The sequence below is a fragment of the Balaenoptera musculus genome, chromosome 21 (assembly GCF_009873245.2).
Source record: "Balaenoptera musculus isolate JJ_BM4_2016_0621 chromosome 21, mBalMus1.pri.v3, whole genome shotgun sequence".
Classification (NCBI taxonomy): Eukaryota; Metazoa; Chordata; class Mammalia; order Artiodactyla; family Balaenopteridae; genus Balaenoptera; species Balaenoptera musculus.
The window spans coordinates 34,209,428-34,223,829 of NC_045805.1; the positions used below are offsets into that span (position 1 = coordinate 34,209,428).

At 46.3% G+C, this 14,402-nt stretch overlaps 1 protein-coding gene across 3 annotated transcripts in view; it reads right to left on the reverse strand.

Moving 5' to 3' along the window:
- The window catches only part of SLC20A2 (solute carrier family 20 member 2), a 65,046-nt gene that overhangs the window by 35,373 nt on the left and 15,271 nt on the right, over nucleotides 1-14,402 (reverse strand). For all 3 annotated transcript variants that reach the window (XM_036838800.1, XM_036838798.1, XM_036838799.1), the window contains 4 exons: nucleotides 13,391-13,941; nucleotides 7,644-7,784; nucleotides 6,303-6,388; nucleotides 3,526-3,622 (listed from right to left, as the gene is read on the reverse strand). In XM_036838800.1, the coding sequence (XP_036694695.1) occupies nucleotides 3,526-3,622; nucleotides 6,303-6,388; nucleotides 7,644-7,784; nucleotides 13,391-13,679 (613 nt within the window). In that variant the 5' untranslated portion in view covers nucleotides 13,680-13,941. The remainder of the gene's footprint in view (nucleotides 1-3,525; nucleotides 3,623-6,302; nucleotides 6,389-7,643; nucleotides 7,785-13,390; nucleotides 13,942-14,402) is intronic.

Here is a 14,402-nt window from a genome sequence, read left to right on the forward strand (position 1 = left end):
GAGAAGGGGAGGTGGAGAGGGGGGAGGAGGAGGAAGGGAAGATGGAGGAGGAGGGGGAGGCAGCCCCATCTCAGGTGCAGAGCACTCTGGGGAAGCCAGAAACCAGGCCTGGTTAAGTGTGAGAATTCATCTGCCAGTAAGGAGTGAGCAAAGGTCGCTAGCTAGAGATTTTGAGGAGCACCCCTTACATGAGAACTGTGGTAAGACAGCAGCGTTTACGGTAAAAGGTTATGATAAAGAGGTGGTTAGGGCAGGGGTCCTCTAAATGCACACGCATCTGATCACCCAGGGTCTCCCTGGTAAATACAGACTGCTGGGCTGCATTTCTGGTTCATCGGGTCTAGAGCTGAGCCTGAGAATCTGCATTTTGGCAAGTGTCCACGTGATGCTGACGCTGCCGGTCTAGGGACCACACTTTGACTTAGAAACCTTCGTTAGCTGATCTGCTCTGACGCCTCGAAGCCGTGTGCCATGAACCTCAGCGTTTGTTCTTTAAATGCTGAACAAAAACCAGGTCCTGTACAGCTGAAGACTTTCCTTAAAAATAAACTTCAGGCTTGTATCTAACCCAACCCAAGTGAGTACTTTATTTTCCTCAAGTTATTTTTGCTTCTTGCAAATTATTTTTTAAAGGACAAAAATGCAAAGACCATCTTTTAAAGTGCAACTCAGTTTCTGAAGGATGACTTTTGAGAAAAGTCATGTCAAACACAAAGTAAAACAAATCAAACTAGGCCCAAGATATAAACAACTTCAAAATAACTTAGAGAGGAGGAACAGAGGAAGTCAAACCAGAACCCTGTAACTCAACAGCCCACGGGTCCCCACTGAATTCACGTCCATCTAGAAAAATGCTACTTATCAGAATCTCTGAAAGTTGAAACGGGGTAAGGTGAACGCTGCCACTCTTTTTTGTTAGCAAACTTTTCATTCTTTCCTTTTATCTCTGGGGCCTATGTGTTGAATGGAAGCGTTCTAAGGAAGAAAAGGACTAGGAAGAATAAATTCCAACAGGCAGAAAGGCAGGCAAATTCTGAAAGGGGCAGAGGACCAAGTCACTGTGGAAGTGATTCTTCCCAGCTCAACCCTATCCCCAAATATGACGCCACAGCTACAGATGACCGTAGGATGGAATTAATGTCTAGTTTTAACCTTAGATGTTTAAATAAAAATAGGATTTAGACTCACCTATTGAATATCCCATAAACACTCCCCAGGAGCCAAGATATTAGCAAAGTCCTTTTCTGACTGAGTGTATTCTGATCATAATTAACAGTGACATTAGGTACCAGGCACTAGATACTGCGTGTCTTACCCCTGCCCCATCGTGTGTCAGAAGAATGTCATATAACTGGGGCTCGGGACCAGGCTGCCCACTTAAAGTCTGCTTCTGCACCTGACTAGTTATATGACCTTGGGCACTCAGTCAGCATCACTGTGCCTGCTGCCCGCCTGTCAGGGGGCGTTAGCAACATTACCAATTTCCCAGTGGAGTTCAGAGGACGCAAAGGATTAATTCATGTAAAACTCAGCTCAATAAAAGCGTTTATTTATTATTTATTTTTCACAACTTCTCTGTGAGGTATTTATATTATCCTTGGTTGCCTCATCCGTTATCTAGTTTCATTTTCTCTAGAATAATTTAGTCTCTTAGTAATCTGATTCTTCTAGCAAATTTGCAATAAAACAGCAAAGGATGAGAAAAAGAAAAAGAAGTGATGGAAAAAATAGGTAAGTATGGAAAAAGTCAAATTTTAATAAAAATCATACAGTTGTGGTCTTCTGACATTCAGACCGAGAACCAAGGAGCGAGAAGAATAGAGGCTAGAAAAAAAAATGCAGAAACAGAACTAAATGGTCGTCATTTACACCGATTCCCATTTCCAGGACTCGGTCAGACAAAGGCACCCCGGCCTTCATTTGTTTAATCTCTTAAATCACTAGCCCAGGAGGTGTCTGGCTATTGACGGCTGCTAGGCTTTTTGTTCCGTTACCCTGGGCTCTGAGAGCCTGCAGAGAACTAAGAACAAGGGCTCAGGTGGACGAGACATCTCTCTGCTACAGCTGACTTCCCACCTGGCGCTCCAGGGCCCGCCCAGCACCATGTGGAAGCTTCGTGAGATTCACAGACTTGGGGTGGGCTGAACTTCAACTTCATGGTATGCAACTGCTTTTTCTCTGCCTCTGTTTTTTTGTTATGGATCATGAAAACAGTCTGTGACAAACACACTTCATACTCCGTGAATGATCAAGTCCAAAGGGCCGTCAGGCCACTGTCATCTGAGGCTAGGGTTTCATCTCCCTCCAGCTCACCATGACGTTCAGCCTTGTGCTTTTCAGATAACTTAGAGCCTCTGGGGTGCTTCACGCCCCCTCCCTTCACCCAAAGTCTGAAAGCCTGGACCACGAGCATTCAAGCTGTAAGAGCCGTGCTTTGAGCGCTGAGAAGATGCCAAAGTAGAAGGTTACACAGCGTTCAGAATCATTCAGAAAGAGTGAAGTACACAAACACAGAATTAGATATGGCTATACAATCCGAGAAAAACTGCCTTGAGAAAACCCGGTTGGAGAAATGAATAAGGATTTCCCCCGTTTCGGAAGAGGGCGCTTTCAACTGTAATACGACACACGATTTAGCAGAAGCTTTATCTTTTGAACAGAGAGAGGGAGGTTTTTATCAGATATGGCCTGTAACTGAATCTTAATCCTTAAAGGACGTTAACAAGAAGGAAAGCGACACACACAAACATCTCTGCTGACTCCGGACATCCCACAGCAATGGACCTGTTCAGGATCCGGCTGTAAGAGGCACATCTCACAGAGGGGAATGGGGGACCCTCTCTACCAAGATATGGATGGAAATGGTGAGTGAGAACGCTAACCACCTCCTCAACACGGGAATGTTATGCAAATGACAGTATTGTACGTATGTTCTTCTTTACCCACTGAAAACGTAAAAGAAAGGAACTTTTAACCCTGCTCTACCCCAAACCCCAAACCCTTGAAAAGAAAGAACAAAAGACATCGGAATGGGAAGAAAAGGAGCAATTCTGAAAAGAAAATCATCACTGGTTCCGGTATCTGAAACGCGGAACGGCAGGGCGCTAGTCCCTGGACTCACTGGGCTGACGAGTTCCGGGGGGGTTAGATGTTTGTGCTGTAGACCACGTGACAGCCCCGCCCCGGACTGTCCCGAGGTGGTGACCTACTGCTTACGCGAGCTCCCCCCTGCCTCCGGGGGCCCCCCCAGCTCAGGGAGGCTCAGACTGTCCCATCACGTTCTGCGACTCAGCACCAGGAATCTGAGGCAGAAGGGGGATTTCAATTTTCTTTTTTTAACCTGAAGTCTGTTGCCTGTGTACTTCACATCTCTCTTGAGTATTTAAAACAAGTAAAGGCATCTCCTACTCTTTTCACTGCTCCGTAATGATCGTGAGTAGTGCTTCTGACCGTTGGCCAACAAATCCACCACCGCCGCTGGACTCTGACACCACCTGCTGGCCGTGACCTTCCGAGGGCTCTTACCTGGGGCTCCTGTGTACATGATGGAAAACACATTGATCGCGATGGTAGCGGCATAGAACACGGGAAGCGCCCGGAGGCCGTTGGGAACGGGGTCCTCCTGCGGGGTAAGGAGATAAGGGGGCAGGTCAGGGCTCCAGGGGCATCTGCAGGCAGCACAGGCAAAATGACACAAGTCATCGTTCCGGGAAAGCCCTGGCCCTGCCGCGGGCTGTGTGCACCTCCAGACCCGGAGCTGGCCTGGGTTGACCCTCCTCCTACACAAGTGCTGTGGCAAAGGGCCCACGAGGTGACCAGCAGACGCGTTAACGTGCTGGGATCACATGAGGTGGCGGCAGATGTGGGGACAGAGAAGGGCTGTTGGTGAGGCCAGCTCCTGGGACTAAAGCCCTGACCCAGAGCGCTCACTGTTCTAGCTACATTCACGTTGGCCCAAAAATCCACTTTCAACAAATATTTTGAGGCCTGACCCTCCGAGGATGCCCTGAGAAAGTCAAATGACTTCAACACCACGGTGTTACTACTAGATTTTATGGTACTCTGTGACATGATCCGGGTTTGCTGTGTTGAAATATATAAAGCAAGGAAATACCGGACCACGTGCTGTGACTTTCAGAATCCTTTCACGAGGTGGAGCATTTCACCTTCAACTATTAAAAGGTGAAAAGAACTGTGGGTTCTTTGTCTAAGAAAACAGCTTTTTACAACCTTAGGCTTCTGGTACAACACTTCCGAAATCTAATATTTCAGCGAGAACAGTACTGCACGTGTTTTAGGCAAAGTCACACCTGGGAGAATATTTGAAATTTAGAGTTTACAGAGGAAAAATATAGACTTTGAGGGTTTAGATCGACAGAGGATTTTGAAGCAAAAATATGAACCGAGAACTCCTCGATGCAGAACTGGCACGTAGGTGTTGCTTAAATAATTCAAACACGGGCTAATTTCTGATGACCATGTAAGACACTCTTGTACATTGGTATGAGTCTATGACCCACCCATGATAAAAGGAAAATTAGGTCTAAGCCTTGATGTGAGCTACAGAAGTCAGGATAAGTACAGACTATCTCACAGGTTCCTACTGTCAAATGCAAACGTGTGCAAATCAAGTACGTTTGCAGAACGTAAACTCATCAAGAACCCGCCTGGAATGTCTCAAGCGGCCACCAGCACTCGTCAGGAGGCCTGAGGTGAATGGAAGTGAGATGTCAGGAAAGGAAGAGCTGGGGTGGAAGGCGATTCAGCCGCACAGGAGTCCCGGCCACAGTCACAGGCAGGGCAGGTACAAAGGGATGGGCAGGAGCCTGGGATGAGGCACATCACCTCCTGATCTGCCGTGGACCTGCGACAGGAACCCAGGCTGAACTGAAAGCGAAACGCTGAGACGCTCACATGCCTACTGCCTCCGCTTCCAAAATGCTGTTTCCTGGGAGACGACGGCTGCTACAGAAAGACTCCCAACCAGTAACTTCTGAAGGCGTAAAGTCTTCAGTTTGCATGTTGTAACTGAATCACCTTATGTTTTCTCAAATAACCTACTCTTAAAACGCAAATGGCAGCTGTCTCATTGAGACCCGTCTCTGTTCCTCCTCCTGTCTCCCTCCCTCCCTCCTTCCTTTCCTTCCTTCCCTGCACCCATCACCTGCCCCCCATCCAAGCAGCCATCCCTCCCTCTTAACAGATATTCAACCGGCGTCTCTGAAGGGCTAAGCAGCGCTGGGTGCCGTCTACGCATGCGAAGAGACAGTCACGGTTTCTACTCTCACAGATCTTCCGGTCAAATAGCAAACAGGGGGCCAAGCAGGAGATAAATCGCTGCACAACGACGCGAGTGCAATGATAAGAAGGCAGTGAGCGTGTGGGGATACACAGAGAGGTACCCAAGCGGAGGCTGGGGCAGGAGCACCTGGGAAGTGACTCCTGGCGGGGGGCAGATGACGGGGGTGCAGGAGGGGCAAGAGTGGGTGGCATCTTCCAAGATGTTACTGGGTCCTAGGACAGCTGGAGCCCCGGAGAAGGGCTGGTAACTTTGTGATCATCCAAGAGACTGAGCCCGCCTAGAAGAAGAGCTACGTCTTCAAGCAAGGAGACGGCTGAAGGTAGGCGTGTCCCAATGTGCTCGGTGTGTGCTGAGCGGCTAAGGGCAAGCAGCAGGGCTTATGAAACGCTGCAACAACCCCTTGACAGGCAAATCAAAATGTAACCAAGGTTTTTTTTGTTTCTTGCCGAGAATACTGATCTCAGTAAGCTTCCGTTTTCATCTCATTTTATTTTTGATAAAAATGTACACACACACACCCCGCCCCCGTAGGTGTTATTTCCTTCTTTTTATCCTATCCTCAAGGATAGGAAGAAAACCAGTGTCTGAAGCTTCCTTTCTCCATTAAAAAACAGAAAACACCTTATATTTGGGTAAAGAAATTCTCCAGCTGTTTTTAGTGCTAGTTAATTTCAAAATCCTAACACTATCTTTCTCTATTCTGTTTACTGTTCACAAAATAATTATCTTTCCTTTTTTGAGGTGTGAGCACAGTGCCCAAGAATGCTGACCAATGAACTAAGTCATATGGCAAGACACCTCATGTCCAGTGCTGGTTCTGGGGGAGCCCCTGGGTACTCTACCCACCTCTTCCCGCCTACTTTAGAATGATGTCTAATTCCAACTTCAGGGGGCTGTGCCTTAACAATTATTCCTCTGACCCCTCTCACTATTAATTTCTATTGAGTAGAACCAAAATTAGGTCTAAAACGTAATTTAAAAAAATAATAGCCTCTCTTACCTTTTTTAAGATGAACATTCTGATCAGTACAAACAGCACGCCAGACATGAAACCAGACAACAGCGGAGATATAAACCAAGAAGCAACTGAATAATTAAAAGAAAATCTAATGAATGTTACAATTCTACATAATTCAGGTCCTATTTATATAATAGCGCATACATTAGTAAACATTCCTGGAATTGTTCACCTTGACTCAGAGCCCAACAAACCCACTGCCTTGGCAGGCTGACCTCCACACAGGGGTCACCGTCCTCACACACAGACCCCAGGCCACGGCACACACACCACCTCCCAGCTCCGGCCTCCGACGACGGTTCCTCTGATTCCCACTGAGCCCATTCTGCCTGCCCTTCATGCAGCCCCGTCCCTGTGCCAGCTGTAAGGGCCACTGAAAAGGGGACCACCTTCCCTTTCAATTTCCAAGGCCAGCCTGGTACTGTCACCCCGTAGCCTCTGGCTGCACACTGGAAACATCTGCAGAGTTTTCAAAAACTAGTTACGTTCTGGGTCCACCCACAGAATTCTGCTTTAAAAGGTTTGCAATGGGGTCTGGGCACTGATATCTTTAAATTGCTCTCCCAGGTAATTCGAAAGTGCAGCCAGAATCAAGCACCACTGTTCTAGAAGCCTGGGACCTCGGGTGAGTTTCCTGGGAAGTCAGGTGAGTTTCCCGGGAGCTCAGGTGAGTTTCCTGGGGTCAGCAGCGTTCCCTCGCAATCTGTGTCCTGCTTGCAGGTCAGGGATCCTGAGGCCACTATGATTCGTAAAAGGATGGAGATGGGTGAGAGAGAGTGTTTTTCACAGTGGGCGTGTTGGTATTTATGGGGCTGAAAGGACTTTCCTCTTACTGAAAAAGTCAGACCCAGGAAGCAGGTTGTCAAACCTCTCCTAACAGTCCCCACGGGGCAGCCCACAACCCAGAAGGAGCACCAGGCAGACTGGGGGTCTCCTGGATGCAGTGGGGTAAGTGGCACTAGGCTCGCTTCCACGCCTCCCCAGCACCAGGAGCTCTGACTCCTGGACAAGGGTCCAGTTTTTCTCTGCCTACACACTGATTTCAACCAGATAAAGTTCTTAACGCCCTGTGAACAACAGATACTGATTTTCAAAGCTGGATGACAATGTAGCATTTGAAAACAGCATCTGGAGTTAAAAGACTGCATAACAGTTCACAATCTCTGCTAAGAGAAATTTTAAGGGAAAACGTTCATAGACCTATCCATATAGGTCTTCTAAACGTTAACATTTAAAGGAAAAAGTGTAACGGTGGCTTTTAATAACATTTACTCTAGAAAATGTAAACTTTCCTTCTGATAGGTAAAAGAAAATGGCAATTACCAATCTTGACCAGCTCCATCCACTGCACACCTTTTGTACCAATTGCGACGAGGGAGAATCCAATGGTGGCCCCAACAATGCAGTGAGTCCCCGAGATCGGGAGCCTCAGGAAGGATGCAATGAGCTGCCAGACGGCCGAGCCTGCAGGTTGAAGATAAAAAACAAAGACAGAAAAAACTCAGATATACAGTGGGGTGTCTCAAACAGCCACAGAAGGAAGAAACCCAAATTCCCGTTCTCCTTCCCAATGCCTCCCTGGGGTTAATTGTCTCTGGATTGTTTCTTTCTTTTAACATCTTTATTGGAGTATAACTGCTTTACAATGGTGTGTTAGTTTCTGCTTTATAACAAAGTGAATCAGTTATACATATACATATGTCCCCATATCTCTTCCCTCTTGCATCTCCCACCTTCCCACCCCTCTAGGTGGTCACAAACCATCGAGCTGATCTCCCTGTGCTATGCGGCTGCTTCCCACTAGCTATCTATTTTACCTTTGGTAGTGTACATATGTCCATGCCACTCTCTCACTTTGTCACAGCTTACCCTTACCCCCTCCCCGTATCCTCAAGTCCATTTTCTAGTAGGTCTGTGTCTTTATTCCCGTCTTACCCATAGGTTCTTCATGACCTTTTTTTTTTTTTCTTAGATTCCATATATATGTGTTAGCATACGGTATTTGTTTTTCTCTTTCTGACTTACTTCACTCTGTATGACAGACTCTAGGTCCATCCACCTCACTACATAAATGGGCAGAAGACCTAAATAGACATTTCTCCAAAGAAGATATACAGATTGCCAACAAACACATGAAAGAATGCTCAACATCATTAATCATTAGAGAAATGCAAATCAAAACCACAGTGAGATATCATCTCACACCGGTCAGAATGGCCATCATCAAAAAATCTAGCAACAACAAATGCTGGAGAGGGTGTGGAGAAAAGGGAACCCTCTTGCACTGTTGGTGGGAACGTAAATTGATACACCCACTATGGAGAACAGTATGGAGTTTCCTTGAAAAACTAAAAATAGAACTACCATATGATCCAGCAATCCCACTACTGGGCATATACCCTGAGAAAACCATAATTCAAAAAGAGTCATGCACCACAATGTTCACTGCAGCTCTATTTACAATAGCCAGGACTTGGAAGCAACCTAAGTGTCCATCATCGGATGAATGGATAAAGAAGATGTGGCACATATATACAATGGAATATTACTCAGCCATAAAACGGAACGAAATTGAGTCATTTGTAGTGAGGTGGATGGATCTGGATGGTTTCTTTACAAAGCCCCGAGAGAAGCCACTCAAATAACTTTAGCCAAAGGAACATTCTTCAACACTGAAGGGATAATGCTGACTTATTCAAAGGAAAGTATTTGAAAGTATTTAAAGGAAAGTATTTGAAAGTATTTAAAGAAAAGCCTCGTGACGTCAGTTCCTAGTTGCCTTTGTCATGGTTAAGCGAGGCTGCTGGTGATGAGGGGAGTTCTGATGTGAAGTGTGGCCAGGACCAAGCAGGAGACTGGGGACTAATGAACATGGAGAAACAGGAAAGGCTGCGTACTGGCAAAGATTCTGCTGCAGTTACGCCGTTCGGTCACATCATGAAGAGGCTAGATACTGCCTATGTATATTAGTCGGTACAAGAGAGAGTATAAAATACAAACATCAAATCACGATGCTGTACACCTGAAGCCAATATAATGTCACGTCGAATATACCTCAATAAAAACAAAGAGAGAGAGTGTGTGTAATCCCACATTACTTTTCGTAGTTTTGCCCCTCCTGTGAGAAGTAACTGTGATATTTAACCCCACGCTGGGCATCTACCCTCAGCCCCTGCCCGGGCGGCTGGGCCTTTTTTGGCCTGCTCCCTCCAGGCCTTCTAATTCTCAGGAGTTAAGAGGATCCCTGGGTTTGGGCTTTGTGTCCTTTTACCTCAATTTCGCCACCCTTTTCTAGGCTTCGTGTTCTTCCAGGCTACAGTTCACTTCAGATATTTTCATAAGCAGATCAAGTTTTGCAGGGAGTATTAAAAGCATGGGCTGGGGAGAGGTCACTTTCGGAAACAGCTGTTGAAAAGCTCACACAGGGCTGCAGGGGACAAAGGGCCTGGCCGATAAGCAGGGCACGGCATTAATCCCAAGTGCTAACTCTGGAAATCTGGCTGCTTGGTAGCAGCATTTTTAAACAGATCCCTGGCATTTTCTCCAAAATCATCTGCGTTCCGGAGGCTCGTGAGAGGTCGTGCAGGTCCCCATTTGCAGAGCGAGGCTGACAGCTGCTCCGGGAGCGCCAGGCAGGCTGACCTTGGCGCCACAGCGGGCCGTGACCCCGGATCTGCCCCTGAAACGTGTGCTGGGAGGAGGAGGGCCAGCCTTGGGCTGCCAGACTGGTGACGGGCTTGATGTCAGCAGCTAGGCTCCCCGGGGGCAGTTCTGCATGCCCGGACAGCTAAGCCCTGGGCTCCTCAGGGACTTGTTGTTTTAAAAATAAAGCCAGAGTTTGGAGCGTGTTTCACACCACAGAACCAGAACTGAAAAAGCACATATTCTTACAAAAAGTAAAATACCCTAGTAATGTTAAGAGAATGGGATAAACTCACCCATGTGAATTCAGACCATGAGGTTTTCAATCCTGAAAGCCACTCTCCTCTCTCTGGCTGACTTTATAACAGGAGGGTTTGTAAGGAAAGGTAGGGGGACGGGGCTGCCTGAGAGAGGGAGGAAGGTGGGGGTGGGCACTGGGGAGCAGGGGACAGAGGGGAGGACGGGGCCTTGCAAGGCGAGAGTGGGCCAGAGGCCCTCCTTGACCTTGGGAATTCCTGGAGGTGAATGGGATTACATTAACGTTAAGAAAAACAGTGGGAAGAAGAGAGAGATTAACCTAAGATAATGATGTCCTGCCATGAAGGAGGGGATTAAGCACAGGATGAGGCTGCCAGACAAAACCTGGGGGAAGTGGAGGTTAAGATGGGTGTCTGAGGCCACAGGCTCCTGGAGGATGAAAGAACGGCAGAGAAGACTCAGCACTTCCTAGGGTGGTTCCAGGAGACGGCTCGGTCGTGCTGTCGTGGGTATTTCCATGAAAAGATGGCGCGTTCTGAATTCTCAGTGGATTCTGGGAACCACTGGCGGTTTCATACTAAGTGGATCGACTGTTGCTTTAGGGCTGAGCTAGAGGTCCCGGAGATGCCTTGTTCAGGAAGTGTGGCTGGCATGAACAATTTCTTCTACCCAATCAACTTAACACTACCACAACTTTACCAGCAAGCACAGAGACCCATGGGCTTGGGGTGAAGATTATAAAGAAAAAAGAGAAAAAAAATAAAGAGACAGGGGGAGAAAAGGGACAAAGAAAGGGATGTTGACTTTAAAAGAGGAAGATTGGGAGAACACAGGCATCTGAACAGAGTCATCTTGGTTTGGGCCAATCATGATTATACCACCATCTTAAAATTCCCCAGTTCCCACGTGCAAGGAACCCAACTTTAAAAGTCTAGGTAACTCTCACCAATTCCCAACAAAATAGGCTTTGAGATCCTTCTAACCACACACCAAAAAAAAAAAAAAAAAAAGACACCAAAGCAAACAAAATCAAGCTACTCAAGCAAACCCCCCAAATGCTTTGGTTGACCTAAATTTTAGTAGAGCTAAGTATCCTTCATTCTTTGAGTGTAGGGACCAAGGCCAGGGGTGGGAAAACCCAAAAACTGGACAAGTTATGCTGTCTACATGGCAAGTTAGTGGTGACGTGGAGCTCAGCCCGCAGGCCTTCCGTCCACCCAGGGCCCTGGGGCAGCCTCACAAACAAATCTCCTCAATAAGCACCACCACTCCCCAAAGGGCTCATCCAACGCAAGGAGAAACCTCTGTTAAGATTGAACTTCATCACTGTATAGCACAGGGAACTCTACTCAATACTCTGTAATGACCTATATGGGAAAAGAATCTATAAAAAGAGCGGATATATGTATATGTTTAACTGACTCACTTTACTGTACACCTGAAGCTAACACAACATTGTAAATCAACTACACTCCAATTATAAAATTAAAAAAAAAAAAGATTGAACTTCATCAGTGTTTTTCTTTATTTCTCCTCTACTTTCAATATATCTTGTCTGCATCATACTGACTGGCAAAATCTTAATTTCCACTTGATATGATTACGTCTTAGATATTGATCATGACTATTGAGGGTGAATTTGACAAACAACTGTCAAACTGTCAGGGAAACGTCAATTATACCGGACTGTGCTGAGAAGTACATGTCCAGTGAAGGTGAAAATTCAATCATTACAGTAGCTGTTGTAGTAGATGATTTTTAATTCTTAAAAATAATGATGAATTAAAGTAATCATGAGCCTTACATCTTTCAAACAACATGTGCAGCTGACAAAGAGGAACTCCTCAGCACATATGACCAGCTTACTGTGCTTTAGTAGTATTTCATTCTTTACTGAGGACATCCATCTTCCAATCAAAGGCCTCAACTACTCTACTTCTCAAACTAACCTGCTGTAACGAAAAGACGATGGGCCATCTTAAACCTGGCAAATGACCTGCACATTCTGGGACTTAAGCAGTGCTGGTGGTGGTAAACCCCTGGGGATCCGTGGGATGTAGCCGTGTTCTTGGTCCACCAGCATCCGGCCTCCCGGTGCAGGGCTCTCCCCACAAAAGCACGTGCCCTGTTGAAAGCAGAAGGTGGCAGGACTCCCTTCTCCCCCCTCTCCCCCACTACCCGTGTAGACACGCCGTCTGCTGTGCGTCACCTCGACCTAGAGGCAAGCAGAGGAGCTAGCCTGTCGGCTGCACCTAAGGCCCTGCTGCCCGAATCTTCCAGCTCAGCGAGGGCAGCGCCCACGGTGCCGCCAGTGTGGAGTCGCCTCGGGCAGGGGAGGAACCACACGCCCGACACCACCAATAAAAGGTCCTACTGCAAACAGGTGACATACAAGTGATCTTCCAGTGGAAAACAAAACAAGCGTACTAGATGGAGCTCCCAGGGGTGGAATCAGAAAATCCAAACAAACACTAACAAAAGGAAGACAAATGACAGAGAAGACCAGAATTTCTTGAAAACACAGTCACTTAAGATTCAATTGGCAACTGCTCTAAAACTTCAACGGAGAATACAAAAGTTAAGGTAATGAATACTGTTTTTGGGCAACCAAGTTTTCAAAACATTACTTCCTGACTGATGAAAAATCTATGAAAAAATAGAAATGAACCTTCAAGGTTTATAAATAAACCTAAGTAAACCTCTCAAACACATTCACTTAGACGTGTTCTTTCTTTAATAACTTTCAAACAGCTTTAAAATGACAAAGAGCTATGCTACAAATATCTTTTTCTGGACTTTATGAAAAGCACTGACTTCGCCAAAATCTATTTGAATAAGCAAGTCTGCCATACATTCAAGGAAAGAAATGGTTGCTTGATATTTGAACACTGACCAAAATCATAACTGAATTAAAACACAGAGAGCACAAATAAGATATAGTAAATGAGAAATCTGAAAAAGTATACATACATATATATATGGCTGAATCACTTTGCTCTACACCTGAAACTAACGCAACATTGTAAATCAACTGGACTTCAATTAAAAAAAAAAAAGAACCATCAAACCAGTTTTTGAAAAGTTAAAACAAAAATCTCATTTATGGATATGCCAAATGAGAAGTAGGTCAGTGGACACATTCCCGCGGGCGGAAAGACGAGGCTACTTACCGACCATGGCACTGACCTCCCCGGCCATGAGCGTCTGCACAGTGTGGTTGTACAGGTTCACATCAATGATGCCTTTCCGGATGGTCTCTCCAACTTTGGCCCCCAGTAACACCGAGCCGGTGGTTTCAAAGATTGAAGCCAGGATGCAGGCCTGCCTCAAGGTCACCACGCCCGAGCCCACGGCGGTACCGAACGAATTGGCAACATCGTTGGCACCCACGGAAAACGCCAAGATAAAAGCTATGAAAAAACCCAAGATGACCATCCACAGATACTCATCTGTGGCCATTTTGGAAAGGGGGCTCCGGGTACTTTTCTTTTGCAGAAGTATTTGAAAGCCACCGAGCTTGAGGTTCAAACGTCGTCAGGCCGAGAGTTCTCGTAAACAATGAGTCTGCTCTGGAAAGTGCTGGATGATGCTGGAGTTGCACAAACTGCTAGCTGCTGGTTTTCAAACTACTGTCAGGACAGTTCATTGGGTTGTGTTCAGTCAGCGGTAAAACACATTCCATATTTTCCTTCCCAATCTGGGGAAGCTGTGAGGTCTCCCCCTGCAACAGGAAGAAGATAAAAGAGATCAATTACCCGGAGGAACCGGTGACAACAGTTTGTTCTTTCAGAAAGAAATGTTTGGAAACTGCTGATGGGATCTCACGCTGGCATGTGGCAGATCTGACCATAAAGCAACGCAAGAAAGATTATAATCAGGCTAACTGCCCACCCCACCCCCAGAAAAGCTGATTCTAGAACGTCACAGCGTGAAGCTGCTTTATGATCGCAGACTGATAGGAAGTCTTAATACGATACATTTCTATGCAATTTGAAAAATATATGTGGTCTTTATTTTAGAAAGAAAAAATTGCCTTGGATGAGCAAAAGATAAGGAAACGAGAAATTCAGAGTTACAGAGCTTTTCAAATATGTGGACCATGCCTAATTTCTCGGAGCAGGATGACCCGATGTGGCTCTGTGACACTATGGGGTGTGGCGACTGTCTACCTGGGCATTTGCG